This window comes from Bos indicus, chromosome 14, assembly GCF_029378745.1.
Source record: "Bos indicus isolate NIAB-ARS_2022 breed Sahiwal x Tharparkar chromosome 14, NIAB-ARS_B.indTharparkar_mat_pri_1.0, whole genome shotgun sequence".
NCBI lineage: Eukaryota > Metazoa > Chordata > Mammalia > Artiodactyla > Bovidae > Bos > Bos indicus.
The window spans coordinates 1003030-1027581 of NC_091773.1; the positions used below are offsets into that span (position 1 = coordinate 1003030).

Sequence of the window (24552 nt, forward strand, 5' to 3'; positions counted from 1 at the left end):
ACGGGCGGTGCCCGGGGTGTGGGCAGGAAAGGCCGCCGGCGGGGTGCGGCTGGCGGCGGGGCGCCGGGCGGGGGGCTTGCCGGGAGGCAGGGTGCGGAGGGGCTGTGAGGGGTGGGACGGGCCGGGGCGGGGCGGCCCCCACCTCGTTGCCCGCCGTCTCCTCCCAGCACAGAGCCCACATTGTGCCCCCGCGCCAGCCCAGTCCCTCCAGGACGGAGCCCCGTTCACCTCGTGCACGCCCGCGCGTGGGGCCCGGGCGCTGAGGGGCGTGCGCGCGTCGGTGCCGGTGCGCTTCTGCGGCCCCGGCCGGGCGTGTGCGTGCCGCGCAGGGAGGGCTGCTGGAGCGGCGGCCCAGGCTCCCTCCCAGCCTCGCTGCAGCACAGCTCCCGCGGCCCACGCCGATGCGGCTTCAGCTATTTATAGGGCTTCACTGCGGAGACCGAGGTGGGGCTGTGCTGGGGTGGGGTAAGGCGACGGGGAGCCCTGTTGGCTCGGACAGCTTGGAGGTAGAGCTGGTGTCGAAGGCCTCTGAGGGGAGGGGCAGCAGCCAGTGGTTCCCCATGGCCTGCCTTGTTTGCTGATCGAAGGATTAGGGGAGACAGGGTCCAGGTTTGGCACAGAGGGGCCGGAGGCCGGTGTCGGTGTGATGGGGTGGAGGTTGGGATCAGTGGCCTCTGATGGGGTGAGCCCCTGGGCGATGGTGTGGAGGGGCCAGTGTTTGGGTGACTAAGACAAGGGAGTGGCAGTGAGTGTTGGGGGGTGTCAATATCTCCGTGCTGCAGGGAGTGAGGTCAAGGTCTTGGGTGGGGGGTCACTCTATGGATATCTGAAGGATGAGCTGGAGGGGTGAGGCCAACCGTGGATGGCTGGAGAGGATCGTCCGTCCTGTCCGGGTTGAGAGGGTTCAGCGTGTGGATGAGGGGGGACGTAGGAGCGGTGTGGGTGTCAGTGTCCAGGTGACAGGGCGCCTGCGGTGGGTCCCTGTTTAGGTTAAGAATGTGTAGGTCAGTGTGGGGCAGTATGCCCCCATACACAGAGGTGTGATCCCCTCCTGCTTTCTCTCCAGGAGGCCATGTCGGGCGAGGACCAGGAGGTTCGGGCAGTGGTTGAGGATGGCTCCAACGGGGGCAGTGGCTCGCCCAGCCCTGGGGACACGCTGCCCTGGAACCTGGAGAAAACCCAGCGGAGCCGGCGAGGTGGAGGTGGCCCCGGAGGAAATGGGAGTGTCTTGGACCCTGCCGAAAGAGCAGTCATCCGCATTGCAGGTAACGCTCAGGAACTCGGCCTGTCCGGTTCATCAGCTCTTGCCCGTTGGCTGAGCCCCTGCTGTGTGTTCTGTGCGGGGCTTCAGGTGTCGGAGGAGAGGTCCGGGGGCGGTTTGCAGGGCGGAGCGGGCCTCTCGGTCCCGAGTGAGTGCGGGCAGCACAGCGCCACCTGCTGGCCGCGCCCGGTCAGCTGCACGAGGCCGGAGGTGGAGCTTGCGGAGGGCGCCTTGCCGCTCTCAGGACGAGCCGTCAGGCCCCAGTGATGGTGACACTTCCTTAGGTTGCTGGGGCAGAGCCGCCTCCCAGGGAGTAGAAGCATGTAGGGGCAGGACAGGAGGGACCACCTAGTTGGTGGAGTCCCAGCCCCTCCCTGAGCCAAGATCCTGCCTGGCCTCCAGGAGCTGCCATCCTGGAGGAGGAAGGGGAAGGTCCGGGGCAAGGACCCTGACCGTGTGGGCTGGCAGCAGACAGCGGCTGCGCCCTCTGGGAAGTAGGTGACCTAGGGCTAGAGGCGAGGGGCGGGATGTGCTGCGAAGGGAGGAGCCAGCTGGGGGTCTCCAGGTCAGCCCCGTGGGCAGGACAGAATGATGATGGGGGTGGGGGGCGGGGGCGCGGCGGGCGGCGCCCCTGCAGGAGGCCTGGAGGGTGGGCCGACGTGGGTGGGAAGAGGCCAGGAAGCCCAGTGCTGGGCGGGACGGTGCAGGCGGCAGCGAGGGACGTTGTGGGTGGGAGCACAGGGATAGCTTGTGGGGGTGCGGGGAGCTGGAGGGTGCCGCTGCCCGGGGCCTTGTGGACGCGGCTGGTCCGCGGTCTTTTTCACATGTCACATCTGGATGCGAAGGAACGAGGCCCTCTTTCACCCAGGGGAAGGTGAATCCTGAACGTGCTACCGCAGCTCGGACCCCGGCGCTGACAGCGCCCCCACCCCATCCCTCCGTGCCGTCCCGCGAGCCCTGGAAGCCGCGGGCTTCTGGACACGGGGTGCGCAGCGTTTCCAGCTGGAGGAACGCTGCCGGGGCGTTCCGGGGGAGGGCGTTTCTCAGCCCTGGGAGATGGGGCTTGCCAATCTGATGGGTGGCAAAGACATTGTCTTTTAAAAACATCATATTTTCTTCTGTACATTTCCGATTTCAGCCCTTTTATTCGTAATTTAAAAATTTTCTTTTTAGCGTAAGAATTTCATACCGAAAACACTCTGTCTCCCAGGTTGCAAGGGAAAGCTCTCGGTAGCGGCGGCGGAGGCGGAAGCGGGTGGGCGCGCCGGGGGCGGCCAGGTGAGCTCGCTGGGTCTGGCGGCCAGCGAGGAAGGGGGCCCCTGCCGGGCCGGGCGCGCAGATTTCGGGACGTCGTTGGGCCGGCGACCGGGTCGGGGGCGGGAAGGGGGTGTGCGCCGGCCGGGAGGAGTGCGGGGCGGAGACTAGGAGCCTCCGACGCCGGGAGGGGCCGGGGCGCGCGGCCGCCGCTCCCCGGGGCCCCGCCCGCCCGTGGGGCATCCTGGGTGCGGGGCGGGGCGGGGGCGGCTCCTTTAAGCGGCGCGCGCGGCCGCAGGGGCCGAGTGGCCGCCGGGGACTGGAAGCCCGCTCTGCGCCGCAGCGCCCAGAGCGTCCAGCGCCCGCCGCCGCCATGGCCGCCCCGCCGCCGCCCGACGAGCAGGACTTCATCCAGGCCTACGAGGAGGTGCGCGAGAAGTACAAAGGTACGGCCGCGGTCCCCGCCCACCCTGCGGGCTGCCTGCCGGCCGACTGGCCGGCCCTGACAGGTCCTCCGGCCGGGCAGTCCGGCGTCTGACACCTCGTCTGCGGGGGTCGTCCCGATCAGAGCCCAGACCCCCGGCCAACCCCCCAGCCTCACTCGACCGGCGCGGCCGCCGGCAGCGCGCTCGGCGGAGCCCGGTGGTCATGCCCTTAATAGGGCATGGTGCGGCGCGGGCGGGTGGAGTGGGCCGCCCTGGCCAGTGTCCTGTGTCCGGCGTCCGTGCACAGCAGACACGTGGGTCAGTCTGAGCTGTCCCCTACCCCTCGGTTGGGCGCGTCCCCCAGAAGCGCGGGTGGCCGCCTCTGTCTGGCAGTGGGTCACATAGCTGCTGTCTTTCCTCACCTCCCCAAATTGGTCAGCACCTAGGCTGCCGCCCAGCTTTGGCAGGGACCCTGTGACGCCCCTTTACTGTCTGCTGGGGAGAAGCTGTGGGCTGGGGAAGTCGGGTCAGCCCCCTCTTCCTCTCTATAGGAGCCCACTCGGGGGCTTTGGCAGACCCCTGCCCCTGCTCCACCCGCCAGGAGCCCCTAGGTCTGTCCAGGCCTCCCTGCTGTCCGCTGCCCGCAGCCCAGCTGCCTGGGGCGTGAGCTCTGAGCAGGCATGGGCGCAGCCCTGGCCCCTGGCCCGCAGAGGCTCAGCAAGGGTCGAGGTGGGGCTCTGGGCAACGCTCAGCCAGAGCAGGTCCCAGCCCCACACGGCTGGTTATGCTGGCTCTGCCCCCAAGGGCAGTTCAGGGAGAGAGGTCCTGCTGGGACCTTGCCTGGAGCCCTGGGCAGCCGCTGTCCACCCACTGACCTCACCCAGGCAGGGGAGATTTCACCCGGCCCTAGGCTCATCTCTGCCGGGCGGTCGTCCACTCACGGCTCTCCAGGCCCTGGCCGGGTGGACGTGCTGCGTGCTTCTCCCACTAGCACTGTGGGTGACCTGCTTGCCTCTGTGACCAGTCGCTTGGGCTGGAGACACTGCTGTGACTGTGAGCTCCTGAGCCTGCAGGGAGGGAAGGTGTGTCTTGGGCGGGCTGGCCTGACCCAGGGGTGTCCATCTGGACACGTCCAGGGCAGGGAGCAGCCGCCCACCTGGGCCGCAGTCCTCCTGGCAGGCCCCAGGATGGAACTGTTCATGAACTGGCCACTCTGAATGAAGTGGGGACGTCGCACAGAACGAACAGCGCTCTGTCCAGCATCTTCCCGTGTGACTTCAGAGCCCATCAGGGCATCAGGCTGGAGTGTCCCAGCCTGAGAAGCCCTGGCCCTCTGCTCCCTGGGGTGGTGCCCACCTCTCAGGAGCGAGGCCTGACAGGACCCTGTGGGCTTCTAGGACTGGTGTGGAGCTGACTTGGCCATGCCCCTCCCCGCTGGCCTGGTTGCTGCCCTCGGGTGCAGGGTGCCTGCCTGAGGTGGCCAGTGCCGTGGCTCAGCTCTGATTGCGGCACAGGCCTGGGGCGGCTGAGAGTGGCGAACTGGGGAAGCAGGTGTGGGGGCTGCTGGTTGGGGTAGGGAAGGCTTCTGGAGGACCCGAGTCCCTCAGCTCCTGGCTTGAGCCATGGGAACGGGTAGGGGGCTGGGCTGGGCCCAGGCTGGTCAGGGCCACGGCCAAGGCCCGGGGACGGTCTCAAGGAGGCAGAAGAGGCCAGGCTGTGGGCTGCGGGCCTGACGGCTGTGAGCCCCTCGGACCCACGGAAGCCTGAGGCCCTGGCCCATCTGCCCCGCCCCGCGAGGAGTGCTGCCCCCTGCGGGGAAGAGAGGTGAGGCCTGCTGGGCTAGAGGCAGGAAGGAGGCAGGGGTTCCCCTCCCCGGGCTGCAGTGAGCACTAGCAGGCTCAGCCCTCAGGGACCCCTGCCCAGCTCTGCACACCCGCTTCTGCTCACTCACTGGCCGGGGAGGGCCTGGCGCCGCCTCCTGGCCTCGTCCCCTCTGGCATTCGCCCCGCCCCCACCCTTGCCCTGTTTGCCCTCTTGGACGCACCCTCCCCATCTGCCTCCAGAATCCAGCCTCTGCTGTGACCTTCGTGCCCTCCCCGGACCCTGGGGCACCTCCCTGTCCACACTGGACCTCACTGTCCACACTGGACGTGTCACTCCCCTGGAAATCCCCCACACTCCCCGCAGGGTCCTACTCCTCCCAGGGCCTTCTCCACTTCCTGTCTGCTGGCCCCTGGCTCCAGGGCAGATCCCCACAGGGCTGGAGAGCCAGGCGGGGCTGAGGGAGGCTGCAGAGGCCTGTGGTCTCTGTGGGAGGGCAGGGAGGGGGAGTTCGGGTGATGCAGGCCAGGCTGTGGGGGGAAGGTATATGGTGAAAGAGCCCCCCAAAGCCCCGTGGCGGCCCTTTGCACATGGGTCCAGAGGCCTGTCCAGGAAGATGGGACACAGAGTCCAGGACAGGGAGTAGGCGGTCCAGCCAGGAGGGTCTGGGCAGCCTGTAGAGAGTTCAAGGCTGTGTCTCGGGGCTGGGAACCTCAGTGTGGATTGGGGGAGGGGGGCTGGAGGGTGCCCACCAAGCTGCTGCGGTGGTCCTGGAGGGGGCACAGATGTGGAGTGGGGAGAGCAGAGGTGAGCAATGTCCTCGGGGGTGTTTGTGGGGGCAGGTCCTCCAGGCAGGGCTGGGGTAGGGGGTCTGCTGGAGGCACAGCAGGGTGGGGCTGGGAGGCGGTGGCAGTGGTGTGGGGAGTGTCCTCGAATCTGCAGGACGTTTGCCCGGCTGGTGGGATTCCCTCACCTCCCTGTTCAGCCCTGACGGGATAGGCATCCCGTCACGTGTCCCACCCTGTCCCATCCTGGACTCGGTTACCTGTGTCCCTGGCACCAGCCCCAGGCTCTCAGCCAGGACTCAGGGCGCTTGCAGGGTGAGCGGGTGATGGCATAGGGTGTCATCTTTGGTGGCCAGAACTCAGTGGACAGGATTGAGGTCTGGCAGTTATCTGGGACTCATTGGAGAGGGCTTTTGGTCTGTTTATGGTCAAAAGCTAAAAACAGACAGAAAAGCACTATGAGAATATAAAGAAAAAAGGCGAAAGTCACACTTTGGGTCCCTAGTCTCACTGGCTGGGGTGACCATAGTGTGTGTGTGAGTGAGAGAGAGAGAGAAACAGAGAGAGAATTCAGTGGTTTTAGCGAATTAATAGACTTGTGAAGTCGTTCGCACCATTGATTTCAGAACATTTACAGTCCCCGGCCCCTGGCCAACACTGATCCACTTTAGGTCTCTGCGGATTTGCATGTGTAGGACATTTCATATTAATGGAATCATCCAACTTTGTGTCTGGTTTCTTTCGTGTGGTGTAATATTTCTTCCATGTCATAGTGCGTGGTTCTTCGTTCCTTTTTGTGGTGGTATGATGTTCCGTGGTGTGGATAGACTGCGCTTGGTTTACCTCTGCCTGGGGGGATGGGTTTGGGGGCTGTTTCCACCTTTGGCTATTATGAATATGCTGCTGTGAACACTTGTCTGCCGGTTTTTGTGTAGATGTATGTGCTCATCTCTCTTGGGTATATACCAAGGAGTGGAATTGCTGGAACATGTGTTAATTCTATACTTAACTGTTTGAAGGACTGCCAGATTGCTTTGCAAAGCAGCTGCACTGTTCTGTGATCCCATGAGCAGTGTGTTAGGTTTCCAGTCTCTTCACATCCTTCAGTTCAGTTCAGTTCAGTCGCTCAGTCGTGTCTGACTCTTTTCGACCCCATGAATCGCAGCACGCCAGGCATCCCTGTCCATCACCAACTCCGGGACTTCACTGAGACTCACGTCCATCGAATCAGTGATGCCATCCAGCCATCTCATCCTCTGTCGTCCCCTTCTCCTCCTGCCCTCAATCCCTCCCAGCATCAGAGTCTTTTCCAATGAGTCAACTCTTCGCATGAGGTGGCCAAAGTACTGGAGTTTCAGCTTTAGCATCATTCCTTCCAAAGAAATCCCAGGGCTGATCTCCTTCAGAATGGACTGGTTGGATCTCCTTGCAGTCCAAGGGACTCTCAAGAGTCTTCTCCAACACCACAGTTCAAAAGCATCAATTCTTCGGCACTCAGCCTTCTTCACAGTCCAACTCTCACATCCATACATGACTACTGGAAATACCATAGCCTTGACTAGACGAACCTTTGTTGGCAAAGTAATGTCTCTGCTTTTGAATATGCTGTCTAGGTTGGTCATAACTTTCCTTCCATGGAGTAAGTGTCTTTTAATTTCATGGCCGCAGTCACCATCTGCAGTGATTTTGGAGCCCCCCAAAATAAAGTCTGACACTGTTTCCACTGTTTCCCCATCTATTTCCCATGAAGTGATGGGACCGGATGCCATGATCTTCGTTTTCTGAATGTTGAGGTTTAAGCCAACTTTTTCACTCTCCACTTTCACTTTCATCAAGAGGCTTTTGAGTTCCTCTTCACTTTCTGCCATAAGGGTGGTGTCATCTGCATATCTGAGGTTACTGAGATTTCTCCCGGCAATCTTGATTCCAACTTGTGTTTCTTTCAGTCCAGCGTTTCTCATGATGTACTCTGCATAGAAGTTAAATAAGCAGGGTGACAATATACAGCCTTGACGTATTCCTTTCCCTATTTGGAACCAGTCTGTTGTTCCATGTCCAGTTCTAACTGTTGCTTCCTGACCTGCATACAAATTTCTCAAGAGGCAGATCAGGTGGTCTGGTATTTCCATCTCTTTCAGAATTTTCCACAGTTTATTGTGATCCACACAGACAAAGGCTTTGGCATAGTCAATAAAGCAGAAATAGATGTTTTTCTGGAACTCTCTTGCTTTTTCCATGATCCAGCAGATGCTGGCAATTTGATCTCTGGTTCCTCTGCCTTTTCTAAAACCAGCTTGAACGTCAGGAAGTTCATGGTTCACATATTGCTGAAGCCTGGCTTGGAGAATTTTGAGCATTACTTTACTAGCGTGTGAGATGACTGCAATTGTGCAGTAGTTTGAGCATTCTTTGGCATTGCCTTTCTTTGGGATTAGAATGAAAACCGACCTTTTCCAGTCCTGTGACCACTGCTGAGTTTTCCAAATTTGCTGGCATATTGAGTGCAGCACTTTCACAGCATCATCTTTCAGGATTTGAAAGAGCTCAACTGGAATTCCATCACCTCCACTAGCTTTGTTCGTAGTGATGCTTTCTAAGGCCCACTTGACTTCACATTCCAGGATGTCTGGCTCTAGGTCAGTGATCACACCATTGTGATCATCTGGGTCATGAAGATCTTTTTTGTACAGTTCTTCTGTGTATTCTTGCCATCTCTTCTTAATATCTTCTGCTTCTGTTAGGTCCATACCATTTCTGTCCTTTATCGAGCCCATCTTTGCATGAAATGTTCTCTTGGTATCTCTAATTTTCTTGAAGAGATCCCTAGTCTTTCCCATTCTGTTGTTTTCCTGTATTTCTTTGCATTGATTGCTGAAGAAGGCTTTCTTATCTCTTCTTGCTGTTCTTTGGAACTCTGCATTCAGATGCTTATATCTTTCCTTTTCTCCTTTGCTTTTTGCTTCTCTTCTTTTCACAGCTATTTGTAAGGCCTCCCCAGACAGCCATTTTGCTTTTTTGCATTTCTTTTCCATGGGGATGGTCTTGATCCCTGTCTCCTGTACAATGTCACGAACCTCAGTCCATAGTTCATCAGGCACTCTAGCAGATCTAGGCCCTTAAATCTATTTCTCACTTCCACTGTATAATCATAAGGGATTTGATTTAGGTCATACCAGCACTTATTATCTGCCGTTAGGGCTCCCCTGGTGGCTCAGACGGTAAAGCGTCTGCCTGTAATGTGGGAGACCCCGGTTTGATCCCTGGGTGGGGAAGATCCTCTGGAGAAGGAAATGGCAACCCACTCCAGTATTCTTTCCTGGGAAATTCCATGGATGGAGGAGCCTGGTAGGCTACAGTCCATGGGGTCGCAAAGAGTTGGACATCACTGAACGACTTCACTTTTGATTATAGCCATTCAATCCTAGTGGGTGTGAAGTGGTTTCTCTTGATTTTGATTTGCATTTCCTGATGATGTTGAGCATCTTTTCTTCTGCATATTGGTTATTTCTGTGTCTTCTTTTGAGAAGTGTCCGTTCAGAGACTTTATCTGTGTTTACCTTGGTTTTTTTTCTTTTTATTATTGAGTTGTTAGTGTTCTTCATGTATTCTAGATATAAGTCCCTTATCAGATAGAGGATTTGCAAAAATAGTCTCTGATTCTATGGGTTGTCTTTTACTTTTTTGATGATGTTCTTTGAAGCACAAGAGATTTTAACGACGAGTCCAATGTGTCTTTTTCTTGGTTGCTATGCTTTTGGTGTCATGTCTAAGAAACTGTGGCCTATTCCAAAGTTATGAAGATTTATATGTATGTTTTCTTCCAAGAGTTTTATAGTTTTTGCTCTTACATTTTTTTCTTTTATCTATTTTGATTTTTTGAATATGGCATGAGGTAGTGGTCCAACTTTATTCCTTTTTTTTTTTTTGCCACACAGTTTGCTGATTCTTTGTTCCCAAACCAGGGATCAAAGCCAGGGCCCCTGCAGTGAGAGCACTGAGTCCCAACCACCGGACCTCCAGGGAAGTCCCCCAACTTTACTCTTCTGCTTGTGGATATCCAATTGTCCCAGCACCATTCACTGAAAAAATTCTTCTTCCCCCACTGAATGGTCTTGGCACCCTCATGCTTCTTAATGGATACAGTACTAAGCATTCCATTACGTGGAAGTACCTCACCTTATTCATCTGGTCCTTTTACATTTGGACATTTCAGTTCAGTTCAGTCGCTCAGTCGTGTCTGACTCTTTGAGACCCCATGAACCACAGCACACCAGGCCTCCCTGTCCATCACCAGCTGCTGGAGTCCACCCAAACCCATGTCCATTGAGTCGGTGATGCCATCCACCCATCTCATCCTCTGTCATCACCTTCTCCTCCTGCCCTCAATCCTTCCCAGCATCAGGGTCTTTTCAAATGAGTCAGCTCTTCGCATCAGGTGGCCAAAGTATTGGAGTTTCAGCTTCAGCATCAGTCCTTCCAATGAACACCAGGACTGATCTGCTTTAGGATGGACTGGTTGGATCTCTTGCAGTCCAAGGGACTCTCAAGAGTCTTCTCCAACACCACAGTTCAAAAGCATCAATTCTTCAGCGCTCAACTTTCTTTATAGTCCAACTCTCACATCCATACATGACTACTGGAAATACCATAGCCTTGACTAGATGGACCTTTGTGGACAAAATAATGTCTCTGCTTTTTAATATGCTGTCTAGGTTGGTCATAACTTTCCTTCCAAGGGGTAAGCGTCTTTTTAATTTCATGGCTGCAATCACCCTCTGCAGTGATTTTGGAGCCCAGAAAAATAAAGTCAGCCACTGTTTCCACTGTTTCCCCATCTATTTGCCATGAAGTGATGGGACCAGATGCCATGATCTTAGTTTTCTGAATGTTGAGGTTTAAGCCAACTTTTTCACTCTCCACTTTCACTTTCATCAAGAGGCTTTTGAGTTCCTCTTCACTTTCTGCCATAAAGGTGGTGTCATCTGCATATCTGAGGTTATTGATATTTCTCCCGGCAATCTTGATTCCAGCTTGTACTTCCTCCAGCCCAGCATTTCTCATGATGTACTTTGCAGATAAGTTAAATAAGCAGGGTGACAATATACAGCCTTGACGTACTCCTTTTCCTATTTGGAAACAGTCTATTGTTCCATGTCCAGTTCTAACTGTTGCTTCCTGACCTGTGTACAGATTTCTCAAGAGGCAGGTCAGGTGGTCTGGTATTCCCACAGAATTTCCCACAGTTTATTGTGATCCACACAGTCAAAGGCTTTGGCATAGTCAATAAAGCAGAATTGATGTTTTTCTGGAACTCTTGCTTTTTCCATGATCTAGCGGATGCTGGCAATTTGATCTCTGGTTCCTCTGCCTTTTCTAAAACCAGCTTGAACATCTCGAAGTTCATGGTTCACGTATTGCTGAAGCCTGGCTTGGAGAATTTTGAGCATTACTTTACTAGCGTGTGAGATGAGTGCAATTGTTTGGGCCTATCATTAAAAGTGATTATATTTTGGGACTTCCTTGGTGGTTGGTCCAGTGATTAAGAGTCTGCCTTCTAATGCTGGGGACTCGAGTTTGATCCCTGGTTGGGGAGCTAGGACCCCACAAGCCCATCCACCACAACAAAGATCCCAAGTGCTGCCACTGAGACCTGATGCAGCCAAGTAAATGAAGAAATATTTAAAAAAATGATTGTATTTTTAATTTGGCCCCTGGTGTAGATGAGCCAGCAGGGCTTGCTCCCCTTCTCTTCCTCCCCCCTCCTCCGGGGGAGCTTGGGTCATGGATTAGCTGGGGAAGGGTCTTCCCAGCTGGATGGTCAGCGCTTGGCAGGGACTGTTCCTTTTCTGCCCTCGGGCCAGAAAGGAGGAGGGGGCATCTGCTACCCATATGCATCCTCGGGTGGGGTGCATCCAGGGCCTGTGCTGCAGGGAGGAAGGGCCTGGAAGGACCCTGGAGGCTGGGAGATCTTGGGCAGGCTGGTGGTCAGGTGGGCCGGGGGCAGCATGGGGGCTGGGGGCCGTGGAGTGGGGAAGGCGTAGCTGGGGCTTCCACCCCCCTCTTTGGGTTCCTGTGGCTGCCGTAACAAATCGCCACAGTCTGGGTGGCTTAAAACAACAGAAGTTTTCTCTCACAGTTCGGCAGGGCCGAGCACCCCCAGAAGCTTTGGGGCGGGTTACATTTCTGGCGCCCCCATCTTCCAGTGGCTGCATCACTGCAGTGTCGCCTTCATCTTCAGCACGGCCTCCCTTGCATCTTCTCTTTTGTCTCTTGTAAGGACACTTAGGACTGGATTTAGGTCTTCCTGATAGTCTAGGATGATCTCATCTCAAGAATCTTAACTAAGTTACAACTGCAAAGACCCTGCTTCCAAAAGTAACTTCCCCGGCTTCTGTCTGTTTTTGGAGCCACTTCAGTGCACTGCCACCTGCCTTCGGAAATTCGTGTCTGTCATGTGCAAAAGACATTTGCCTCTCCCAGCATCCCCAAAACTCTTACAGCCACAACACTCAGTCCAAAAGCTCACCTAAATCTCATCCGAAGCCCCACGTCTCATCTAAGTTGTCTGTATCAAGTATAGGTAAGATTCTGCATACAGTCTACGCTGGGGTGAAACCCATCTCAATTTGTGGACCTGTGAGCTAGAAATCGAGTTGTGTACTTCCAAAATACAATGTTGGAGAGGCATAGAGTAGACAGCTCCACTCCCAAAGGGAGGAAGAAAAGATAAAGGGATCACCAGTCCCCAGCAAGCCTGAAACCCAGCAGGGCAAGTTCCAAAATGGCTGAAGGCCTGAGAACACCCATCTGGGGCTTGATGCTTTGCTCTCTGTACCTTTTTCTCTGCTGGCCTCTATCTCTGGGCACAAGGCTCTGCCCTTGGAGTCATCTTTTGCTTTAAAAAAAATTCTATTTATTTATTAGGCTGCTCTGGCTCTTAGCTGCAGTATGTGGGATCTAGTTCCCCGACCAGGGGTCGAACCTGTGTTCTCTGCGTTGAGAGCTCGGAGTCTTAGACACGGGACCACCAGGGAAGTCACGATTTTTCCCTTGATGGGCAGTATATGTTTGAAGCTGAGTAGCTGCTTTGTTGCCCCATTTCCTGCCTGCTGCTGCTGCTAAGTCACTTCAGTCGTGTCCGACTCTGTGTGAACCCATAGACAGCAGCCCACCAGCCTGCCTGCAGAACCCCTGAATTCCAACATCTTTCCTTCATCCTCTTCCATCCAAGCTGGCAGTGTTTCTGCTGATACAGCACCCTTTTTGACTGTGTGGGTCTCCCGTGTATGTCACAGGGACCCATGCCATCAGGGAGGAGGCTCCTCCTTCCCAGGAGGCCCCTCTCTGAGCCCAGCTTGTGCTAAGATGGTTGGATCTGCTAGTCAGACATCAGCTCTTTTCAGAGGATGACTGTCCAGTCACGTCGTTGGCTCTCTCTCCTCACAGTGAGTCTCCCCGCAGCTGCCTCTCCTGAACCTGGATGGGCATGAAGTTCCCAGGTCACCAGCCCTGGCTCTCTTCCTGTTTCACAGTTCCTTCCACGATTGGCGTCTTTACTCCTGCACTTTCCTGTAAGGAACAGGTAAAAGCCAGGTCACACCTCCCACACTTGGCTTGGAAACCTCCTTAGCTAAAGATCCAAGTTTGTCTCTTGCAAGTTCTATTTTGCACCTGACTCTGGAACTTAGTTCAGCCAAGTTTTTTGCTGTGTCTAATAAGGATCACCTTTCCTCCAGCTTCCGGTGGTTTGTGCTCAAGGCAGTCTAGGCTTTTTCTCCCAGGCTCCTCAAGTTCTCAAGCCCCGTCTGTTACCCAGTTCCAAAGGCAGCACCACGCTTTTAGACAATTGTCACTCCCGGTAAAAATATCTTCATTAGTTTCCCATGTCTGCCGTAACAGATGACCACAAGTGGGTGGTCCGGAACAGCAGAAAGTTCCTCTCCCCTCTGGAGGCCAGAAGGCCAAAGTCAAGGTGTGGTCATGGCATTGGCTTCTCTGGAGGCTCCCGGGAAGACCCTGCCTGCCTCTGCCTCTTCCAGAGTCTGGTGGCTGCGGCGTGCCTTGTGGCAGCGTCCTTGCCCCTTCTTCACGGGCCTGTCCTCTGGGGATCTCTCTTCTGCCTCTTATAAGGGCACTGCCATTAGGTTTAGGTCCCACCCAGATACGCCAGGGTGGTCTCGTCCTGATATCCTGAACTTAATCACATCTGCAAGGACCCAATTTCCACTTAAGGTCACAGACACGGGCACCAGGCGTCTCGACGTGAGCACACCTTCTGGGACTGCTGGTCAGTGCCGTCCCTCCAGGTTGCCTGCAGTGGTTTATTGGTGTTCTGTAAAACCTCTGCAGCTTTATGTTTTATGCTTGTTTTTAAGAAAAACGTGCACAGTATTTTATAGTTATAACTTAGTTTATGTGTAACTTTGTAATCTAATATTGTGAAGTATTTAGGTGCAAACATAATTGCGGTTTTGGACTCTGAATTTTAAAGCATTATAACTAAGATCAACCACATCTTTATTAATCAAAATAGGAACCATTACCATCAACACATTCTTGCCAACAAGAAATAAGTGTATTCCTATAGTGTAAAAATCCATGCTTTGGGATTCAGTGAACTCTTGGAAAGCATTTTCTGCTTCCTTCTGGCAGTGGAAGCATTTTCCCTGCAAAAAGTTGTCAAGATGCTTGAAGAAGTGGTAGTTGGTTGGTGAGAGGTTAGGTGAATACAGAGGATGAGAAAAAATTTGTAGCCCAATTAATTCAACTTTTGAAGCTTGGTTGGTTGTGTGATGTGCAGTTGGGTGTTGTCATGGAGAAGACTTGGGCCCTCTTTGTTGACCAGTGCTGGCTACGGGCGTTGCAGTTTTCAGGGCATCTCATCGATTTGCTGAGCGTACTTCTCAGATGTAATGGTTTTGCCGGGATTCAGAAAGCTGTAGTAGAGCAGACGGGTAGAAGACCACCAATCTCTACCATGAGCTTTTTCTGGTGCAAGTTTGGCTTTGGAAAGTGCTTTGGAGCTTCTTCCTAGGCCAACCACTGAGCTGGTCATTGCCGGTTGTCATATAAAATCCACTTTTTGTCACTTGTCACAATCTGATCAAGAAATAGTTTGTTGTTTCATAGAATAAGAGAAGACAATGTTTCAAAATGAGGACTTTTTTGATTTGCGATCAGCTCATGCGTGTTAAGTCAGCTCGTGAGACACCCGCTCATTCAGGTTTTTCACCTTTCCAATTTGCTTCAAATGCCGAACGACCTTAGAAAGGTCGACATTAAGTTCTTTGGCAACTTCTCCTGTAGTTGTAAGAGGATCAGCTTCGATGATGGCTCTCAGTTGGTTGTTGTCGTTGTCAACCTCTGATGGCTGGCCACTACGCTCCTCATCTTCAAGGCTCTCATCTCCATTGCAAAACTTCTTGAACCACCACTGCACTGTACATTGATTAGCAGTTCCCAGGCCAAATGTGTTGTTGATGTGGTCTCCTCTGCTTTACAACCCATTTTTAATGCGAATAAGAAAATTGCTCCAATTTGCTTTTTGTCTAACTTCATTTCCATAGTCTAAAATACAGATAAACAGCAAGTAATATGTTACTAGCAGAAAAACAAAAAGGGAGAAATGCACATTAACATGATGTATAGCATGCTGTTGCTGCTGCTGCTAAGTCGCTTCAGTCGTGTCCGACTCTGTGCGACCCCACAGACAGCAGCCCACCAGGCTCCCCCGTCCCTGGGATTCTCCAGGCAAGAACACTGGAGTGGGTTGCCATTTCCTTCTCCAATGCATGAAAGTGGAAAGTGAAAGTGAAGTCGCTCAGTCGTGTCCGACTCTTCTCGACCCCATGGACTGCAGCCCACCAGGCTCCTCCGTCCATGGGATTTTCCAGGCAAGAGTACTGGAGTGGGGTGCCATTGCCTTCTCCGGATATATAGCATAGTCACATTTATTTAAGAAGGTATTCCGACCCCTTTTTACTTAATGTTACAACAAATACGATCCTTCTGTGACATTAGTTCATGATTTGCATGGTAACCATATCCTCTTTATTTTGTATTATTTATGTCTTTGTGTCTTTGGTCGGCGGCAGGTGTACTAAGGGACAGAACGCACACGAGGCGTGTCTCGGGCAAGGGGAGTGGGTCCCGCACCGCCGTGGCGTGTCAGCGGTCGGCAGAGGAGCATGCCTGGGCTCAGGCCCACATGCCATCTGCTGGTCTCGGCACCGCCTCACTGTTGTGTCCTTGGGCAGCTTCCCGCTCAGGACCGCATCCTATTGAAACGGATCTCCTCCCATGGAACAGTAGGTTTGGTCTAGTTCAGCTTTTTTGCTGTTGGAAACTGCTGCATAGAAGAGCTGTGTCGCTGGATCGTGTGTGTCTATGGCTGTTGTTAGAAATGGAATTTCTGGGTCAAACCAGCAAGATTTAAGCTCCAACTGCACCATGGTGCTGTTTTGTTTTTGTTTTTTTTTTCACCTATCAGATTGGCAAAATTCCAGAACCCCGGTTTCTGGATTGTATTGGTGAAACGGTGGGAACCAGGCCAGTGAAAGTGTCTATCAGGCCTAAAAACCGCAGTGCGTGAAAGAGCAGAGGATGAGGGCAGTGCCTGAGGGAGGGTGGGTGCAGGCCTGCCGCGGGGGACCTCCCGACAGTGCAGGCAAAGGGGGAAAACCAAGAATCATGTTTGTATTTACCTGATTTTTCCCCATAAAGAAATTTCAGAGATTTGAAGAGGAAGCCAGTCCTGACTGTGAGTTGCATACCGTGTGCAGGGCAGGGAGGGGGTGAGATAGGACCACTTTTCCCTGTGTCTGGGGAATAATTCCTATTCAAACACAATATTTTTACAAGGTCCTAAGGTGTCTGCTCTGGAGTAGGAAATAGTAACCCCCTCCAGTATTCTCGCCTGGAAAATTCCATGGAGAGAGGAGCCTGGCGGGCTACAGTCCATGGAGTCGCAGAGTCAGACACGACTGAGCGACTAACACACAAAAGGTTGTCTGCCAGGTTCTGCAGTGCCCGAGAGGGCTCGCTCCCCCCACCTACCTTGCACCCCGAGTCAGGGCTTCAGACAAACAGCAGCACCTCGCCGATCTGATATGAAATCACGTGAGTGGGTAAACAAGGCAATTATTAACAGAGTTGGCGTGTGGGGCAGGCATGCCTGTCAGGAACGCAGCTCTAGCTCGGGCGCAGTGGTCCTGTGGGGTCAGACCCCTGCACTGGGAACATGAGTCTGCACGTGGGTCTGGGTCTTTCTTTGTGCTTTTGGGACTTTCTGAATTTAAGTCCTGACGGATTTTTATCAATCCGTGCCAGAGAAGTTTATATCATGCACTGCGAATGCAGGGTTTCTCCCACCCTCTTTTTCTAACTCACCATTGTTAGCCTATAAGAAATCTCTCCAGTCTTTAGAAGGATGTTGCAAGCCGGCTGTTCTAGTGAGCACCTTGTTGGTTCTGACGGGTGGTCGATGGTGCTGGTTTAGGTGCTGAGGAGGCAAAGGACACTTCTCATTGCTCTGTGGTCAGAGTGGCGTGTATACGGTTTCCTTTCCCCCTCACGCGCCTGGATCCACCTCGCCAGCAGCTGAGCCTGGAGGCTCGCTCTGGCCTCTGGCCGTGTGGCTTTGGGGACATCCCAGCCACCATGCTGAGTCTTATCGCCCAGCTGCTCCAGCTTCCAGTACTTCCCACAGGGGAGGCCTCTGGCGTAGTGTCACCTTCAGACTCAGATGGAAGTCTGGTCTCCTGTTAACAGCTGGCCTTCCCCACCCATGGTTCGGCCACTGAGGACTTTAGTGATTTAAGGTTCAAAAAGTAAAACTTGAGTTTGCTGTGGGTGCTCTTTACATAGGATTTACATTGTAGTCACAGTTATCTGTGTCCTCCCAGTGGTTCTGGCTCAGACAGTAAAGAATCCGCACGCAGTGCAGCAGACCAAGGTTTGGTCCCTGGCTCGGGAAGATCCTCTGGAGGAGGAAATGGCAACCCACTTCAGCATTCTTGCTTGGGAAATCCCATGGACAGAGGAGCCTGGCAGGCTAGTCCATGGGGTTACAAGGAGTTGAACACGACTGAAGGGACTGACACTATTTCTGTAACACTTGCACTGTATTAGCCTATATGCAAATACTACTTCAGTTTTTAGAAGGGACTTGAGCTTCCAAGGATTTGAGTGTTGGCTGGGGTTCTGGCACCAGTTCCCCTCAGACCCTGAGGGACCCCTGGACCTCCTTTCCCAGTTTATTGGGCCACTTTGTAAAAATCAGAAATCCCAGTGAGTTTTTATGAGTTGTCAGAAATTTTGAGATTGATACATAGGTTTTCTCCTTTAATCTATTAATGAGGTAAACCTGTTAATAGAGTGCCCTGTGTGATTACAGGGGAACCCTACGTAGAAGCCGTCTGTGGCTATCACCTGCCAACCAATCACTAGTGAGCTGCTGCAGGGCAGGCTGTCCCGGGTGGGTGCAGCGTGAAGCTGGGGAGCGCTGGTGGGGAACAGGGACTTGAGGGCAAGGAGGGCCTTGGGAACAGTGGGATGGTCTGGTTGGCAGGCGGGGTGTGTGGGGGTGGGGTCCCCCTTGCCTCTGGCCCGGGGCCATACCTGCCAGGGTCTCAGGAGACTCGGGGGGCACTTTGTCCCAGACAGAGGGGCTGGGAAGGAGGGGGCCTGGCTGTGGTGGAGGAGCTCAGCTCACGTCCCATGGACCATGGGGGTGTGAGCTGCTTCTTTGCTCATCAGCCTGTACCTGTGGGTGCTGCTGGCTTCACCCCTGTGGTGTCATCACGTGCCCCCCAGTCCAGACCCAACAGTCAGTGGGCCTGCGGCAGGAAGGGTGGGTGCCTGAAGGTGGCAGCCCACCTGGGGTGGGTGTGGGCCCCCAGGGAGGAGCCTTGGGTAAGGACGGAGGGAAGACTGGGGTGTAGGCCTGTGGGAGACCAGGGTGCCTGTGCCCCACAGCCCCGCACAGAGGACCAGGGTGGAGTGGGAGGCATAGCCTGGGGCTGACCTTGAAGCAGTGTGCCCGCGGCACCATGAATGAGGCCGAGCTCATCCCATTGGGCAGTGCCAGGGGGGACATTCTCCCCAGGGCACCGGCAGTGATGCTCGGTGTCCAGGAGGCTGATCCTGTCAGCAGTAGGGCTGGTGGTGGGGACCCCGCGAGATGTGCTGGGACCCAGACAGTTGGTGGCAGATGGACAGACCAGACGGTGGAGCCACCAGGACCCGCGGGGCTGACCCACCACGGGATGACCCCAGGGTGCTGGCCGGAGCTGCTGGGTGGTGGGTGGTGGTGCCTCCAGAGCTGGGAGACAGGAGCACCCCGAGACAAGCCCGTTGGACTTCACAGTGGGGAAGTGGGGGCTGGCTGCCATTTGGGGGGTCATATCACCCAACAGGCTGAGGTGACCCGGAGGAGCATGTGGGTGGAGGAGGGCCCCAGCGGAGGGATAAGGGGAGAGCATGGCAGGTGGGGAAGTGAGCCATGATGAAGGGCCCTGCCTCTGCCCAGTGGGACCCACCTTCGGGCCTTACCCGGGGCGCTGGCTGGGGAGATCGCCAGGAGGTCCAGACTGTCGGGCCTCTCCGTCAAGGAGTGAGTGGCCATGATTTCGAGGTCAGGAAAGCCACGTGCAGGGGCGACTAGGAGGGCACTCCGAGGGTGGCCAGCAGTGAGGGTCGGGGACTGTGTGTGGGGGCTGGGCCTGCCAGGCGCGCCTGGATCCAGCTTGCTGGCCTGGCAGTCTGGCTGGGGTCAGCGGGGTCAGGCGATCGAGAGCTAGAGGCTGGAGGGGTGACGCCTGCGTCTGATGGGAGCAAGCGCCGGTGCCCAGGCCCTGCGCATTGATTAGCTGAGGCTCCACCCCGGCTGGAAAGCCCCGCCCCGCGCCTCCCGGCTCCTCCCCCAGGCTGCGGCTCTGGCCTGGGCAGTGCAGTGCGGGGCTGGACTCGGCGTGGCGGCGGCCGCGCCGCCCTCAGCCCCAGAGGAGACATGGACCCCTCGCGAGCCATCCAGCAAGAGATCAGCTCCCTCAAAGGTGCGGGCCGAGGCCGGGGGCCGAGACAGGGGATGGGGTTTGTGGACCAAGCTGTGACCTCTGCCTGGATGCAGTCCCCACAGAGCAGTGGTCGGAGTCTGCAGCTCTGGGGGCAGCTTTGGGAGTGGGGAGCTGGAGCCCCAGGAGGCCCGGCCCATGCCCCACTGGGGCTGCACCTGGTGCGAGGTCCTCCCGAGGCTGGCTAGGAGGGCTCCAGCCGCAGCCCCGCAGCCCCGCAGCCCTGCAGTGTGTCGGGGGGCGGGGCGGCTGCTGTGGCGGCGGGGGCGGGGCTGAGGCGGGAGCTGGCCTCTGCTGGCGGTCGGGTCGGCACTTTCTCCTCCAGCACTCTGTCGAGTCCCCGCCCAGCTCGTCGGCCTGCCCCCAGCGTCCGAGGGGACCCGGCCGGGCCTGGGGGATCACTAGGGGGAGGCGCCAGGCGGGCTGGCCCCGGGCAAGTCCACACTGCGGTTCTTTGTTCTGGGATGGGGGGGCCTGGGGGCTGCCCAATGGCGCCGACTGGTTGCCCTGGAGACCCGGAGAGGCCTGGAGTGGGGTGGAGGGGGCCGCCCTGTCTGCCAGCCCGGGCCCTCCCTTTGCTGAATCAGCGGCTGCGGTTCCCGCAGTGTGGGGGATGGGCAGAAAGGGGCGTTCTCCCAGCCCTGGGACCTCGGGGACGCGGGGGGTGCGCTGGGAGTAGGGCCGAGGGAGGTGTGCCGCAGCCGGCCGCGCGGGCCAGGCCGGGAACATCCTGCCCCAGGTCCCTCCGTGCTCCTCCCCTCAGCCTGCGAGGCCGGGCTGGTGGGCGGGAGGGGGACGCCCCTTCGCGCCCCGCCCCCTTTCTTGAGCGTCGCGAATTGCTGCCCTCTCCTGCCGGGATGGCAAGGGTGGGGGTGACGGGGCTGAGGCCAGAGCAGGGCTGTGTTGGAGGAGATTCCTTGGTCTGGGGGCCTTGGGTGCGGCTTGAAATCGTTTTGGAAGGGGGGATGCTTTGGGGTTGGTTTGGTGGGGGACTTGTGGGTTGAGGGGGTTAGACCGGAGAATCAAACTAAGAAAATGTGCGTTGAGTGTACGGGGTGGCTGGGAAGGAGAGGAAGTCAGCGTGGGGCTGTGGGGTGGGCAGGGGGAGCGCCGGTGGCCTCAGGGAGGGCTGAGGGACAGGCCAGGAGTGGCCTTCCGCGAGCGCAGGGCCAGGCCGGGCCGCTGGCTTGAGTGCTGGCCTGAACCCACAGCTCGTGTTGGTTCTGCAAGCCACAAGTCCTGGTGGCCCGCAGGGCGCGCGGGCGCCGCTCGGCAGAGAGGGCGCGGCAGCTGCCCACCCCCGCGTCCTCCCAGCCGGCGCCTCGCCCTCCCTGAGCCGGAGTCCGGCCGCGCTGGGCCCCTGCCCGCCGGCGGAGGGAGAGCCTAAGAGAGCCGGCGGGCAGGGCTGTGGGCACAGTTGGCTGTGCCTGCAGTTTCCTCTGCCACAACTCCGGGGGCGCGCGCGCGCGCGCGCGCGCGCGTGTGTGTGTGTGTGTGTGTGTGGGGGGAGCGGTTCTGCAGTGCCATGGCAACGGCCTCAGAACCCCGCCCCCATGCGCCGCCTGTTTGCCGCCTGCCAGCCGGAGCCTCCCACCTCAGGATCCCCCCACCTCCGCGCTATGTCTAATCAGTTCCCGGGTTGCCCGTGCTTGGTGGGAATGGGTGTGTCTGCTTGGTGGAGGGGGCAGCCCCAGGTGGGAGAGTTGGGGTATCGGGCAGGATGGGGAGGCGCGGCGTGTCTGCGGTTGGAGCCTCAGCAGCTAGAGCCTGGGGGGGACCGCTGGGTGTGGCCAGGCCAGGATCCAGGGTCCTCACGTGGAGCATACGGTCCCTTCCCCGCTGCCTGCCCCCCATCACTGGGGCCCCCAGACCCTCATGTAGCTGGGCTCCCATGCATCTGTCCAGCTGGCTCACAGGAGGCTCTGGGTGGTGAGGGGGGCTGGGGGGGGGGCGGACTTGGTGACTTTGATTCCCTGTAGCAGCTGAGAGCTTCTGGCCTCTGACAGCTGGCCTGGGGCAGTGGGGGCTGGAGGCCCCTCTCCGAGCCCCCCACCCGGTGCCCTGCTCGGAGTCCTCTGGACTCGGAGCTGACTCTATGCTCCTGGCCCACCCTTGATCTGAACCAGCATGGCAAGTGTTAAAAAGGGCCGCCAGTGTCTAGGTCTGATTTTGGCGGTGGGGGCTCTGTCCCTTCCCTGCCTGACGGACAGCAGCCAGTGGGGCCTGCAACCTGCCTGTCCGTGTGCTGTAGCAGCTGCCCCTGCCATGCCCCCAGACCCCTGACCCCAGACCCCAGCTCTCCTCCTCCCTCCTCAGACCCCGGAACCCTCAGCACCTCCTCTCTGCCCCCCAAGACTTCACCCCTCCTACCTTAGACCTGGAGCGCCCCCTGCCGGGACGGGCAGCACCCTGTTCAGATCCTTGTGACTCCTGAGGCCCTGAGACCACACCGGGGCCTGAGGACCCTCCTGCTCTCTCTCCTTCCGCTTCCCTCTGCCACCCTTTGGACTCTGGGTCCATGGCTGCTCCCGCTGGCCCGCCCTCCCGCTAGTCTTAGAACCTTGAAGGAAGTGTTTAGAAACTGATGTAATTACTGACGTGGAGCCGCTGGCCGGCTCTTCGGGAGGGGGCCTGCCTTGAGGGTGGCCCCTCTGCAAGGTGCCCCCCCACCCTGCGAGGGGCCCTGTTGGCCGAGGGTGGGAGGGGCCGCCCTTGCTGCTGAGTCAGAGGGGGCCGGCCTGGGCGTCCTGAAGGGCGGGCGGGCCAGAGGCTCTCGCAGGCGGTGGGCAGGCCGCAGTGCCGGCAGGAATTGCACGGAGCCAGGGAGCCTGGCGCCGCGAGCTGCAAGCCCGGAGCCCGCGCCCTCGAACTCAGCGCTCCGCGCCGCAGCCTGCCTGCCCCGGGGCCCGTTTGCGCGCTGTGTGCAGGGCGTCTCCTGGCCTCTTCTCTGGGCCCCGCCCGTGCCCTTGGTTCACCGACTCCCGCAGCCATGGTGGCCGGCATGTTCATGCCGCTGGACCAGCTGCGGGCCATTTATGAGGTGCTTTTCCGAGAGGGCGTGATGGTGGCCAAGAAGGACCGGCGGCCCCGCAGCCTGCACCCTCACGTGCCCGGAGTCACCAACCTCCAGGTCATGCGCGCCATGGCCTCCCTGAGGGCGCGGGGCCTGGTGCGGGAGACCTTCGCCTGGCGCCACTTTTACTGGTACCTGACCAACGAGGGCATTGCCCACCTGCGCCAGTACCTGCACCTGCCCCCGGAGATCGTGCCTGCCTCTCTGCAGCGTGTGCGCCGCCCCGTGGCCATGGTGATGCCTGCGCGCCGCACCCCCCATGTGCAGGCCGTGCAGGGTCCCCTGGGCTGCCCGCCCAAGCGGGGGCCGCCACCCACCGAGGACCCTGCCCGAGAGGAGCGGTGCGTCTACCGCCGGAAGGAGCCTGAGGAGGGGGCACCAGAGCCCCCTGTGGTGCCTGCCACCACCCCAGGGACCCTGGCGAGGCAGGGGCTGGAGCCTGCCCCACCCACAGGTAGCTGCACCCTGCCCCCAGCTGGAGGGCAGGGGTGTGGGGGCCTGGGCCCGGTGGGTGGGGTGCGGGGCCTGGGCCTGGTGGACGGGGTGGGCAGCAGGTGTGCAAAAGCTCTGCTCCTGCCGGCAGGCGGCGCGCTCTCTGCCAGGGCACTCTTGCCAGCGGACGCCAGGGCTCCTCCTCCTGGCTTGAGGATCTTGGGGTGGGTAGGCCAAGGAGGAGCCCGTGGGTTACTGCCACCCATAGCCAGGCACACCCTGGGGCTGGGGGTGGGGCTCGCGGTTCTTGGACTGGCGGGACCAGCTGTCGGCACAGCCCTGGCCGGCACCCTGGGCCCTCTCGCCAGCATCACCCTCGTCCTGTGCCCTGCCCGCCCCCTCCCTGCCCCAGGGATTTGTCTGCTCCAGGCTCTCTCTGCAGGGGGTGGGGGCGTGCAGAGGGGGTGCTGGGATGGGACAGGGTACAGCCACTCTCCAAGTGGAGATGACTGCCTGGTCTTTCTGAGCCATGGGTTTGTCCACTGGGGGTGACATCTGCCCCCCTGTTGTGTGGCACAGATGTGATATGGTGGCTGGGTGCTTGGTCAGCCTGGGGTGGGTGACAGCCTAGCAGGCAGCCCTGGGCCGGGACAGGAAGAGCAGACCCGTGGCCGCGGCAGTGCAGGGCTCTGCCTGGGGTCTAGGCGGATCCATCCCAGGGAGACCTGGGTCCCAGAGGATGGACTGGGTCCTGTTGTCCCAGGGGCCGGCACCTTGTGCTGTGCCCCGCACTGTGGCAGCCCCCTGTCCCTAAGGACCTGTGCTGCACCACCCAGGTGGGCAGAGGGTAGCGGGCAGCTCAGGCTCACACCTGTGCTTCTGAGCTCACCAGCCTCCGTGTTGAGTGGGGGCAGCAGATTCCCAGCACAGGGTGGACTCCATGTCTCTCGAGCTGGGGAGGAATGTGGTCTCTGGGGGTGGGTGGGGACCTGGGGTGAGGCTAACAGGGTGGACAGGAGTTTGCCAGGTGGATGAGTGGGGGGTCAGGGGACCCAGGCGCAGGCCCAGGTCGGGCCTGGACCCACTAACTAGGGCCCAGGCGTGGGAGCCCATCTGGGGGGGTCAGGGAGGTTGTGGGTGGCGAGGCTCACCACGTGGCCTCTCCCGCACCTGTCAGTAAGGTGACCGTGTCCCCCACCAGAGACAGTAGTGCTGGGCTGGGCAGCGGTCAGCTCTGACAGCACCTGATGGACGGTCTCCACCCGGCCTCCTCCCTGACCATCGCCTTGATGGGGCCCCTGCCCCAATCTGGCTGGCAGAGCAGACCCTCCCCCTTCCTGGGTCGTGGGTGTGGGGAGCATGGACCCCCTCCTTTTCTCTCCTTCCTTCCTTTTCTGTGGCTTGGCTGGGCTGGCGCTGGGCTGAGCGG

General features: G+C 57.9%; 1 protein-coding gene and 1 long non-coding RNA gene across 9 annotated transcripts in view; one reads left to right on the plus strand and one right to left on the minus strand.

Annotated features, from left to right (window-relative positions):
* The window catches only part of PLEC (plectin), a 56566-nt gene that overhangs the window by 290 nt on the left and 31724 nt on the right, over nt 1-24552 (plus strand). For 3 of the 8 annotated variants that reach the window (XM_070803057.1, XM_070803058.1, XM_070803073.1), the window contains exon 2: nt 1067-1265. In XM_070803057.1, the coding sequence (XP_070659158.1) occupies nt 1073-1265 (193 nt within the window). In that variant the 5' untranslated portion in view covers nt 1067-1072. Of the gene's footprint in view, nt 1-1066; nt 1266-2806; nt 2962-19473; nt 19601-22458; nt 23146-24552 lie in introns of those variants that run through there. The other 5 variants (XM_070803066.1, XM_070803067.1, XM_070803069.1 and 2 more) reach the window with 4 other exon arrangements.
* On the minus strand, nt 14047-22444 carry LOC109568420 (uncharacterized). The gene is made up of 3 exons (XR_002182242.2): nt 21989-22444; nt 16935-17046; nt 14047-15113 (listed from the first exon to the last, which is right to left on the minus strand). It is a non-coding gene; the product is annotated as an uncharacterized lncRNA (long non-coding RNA).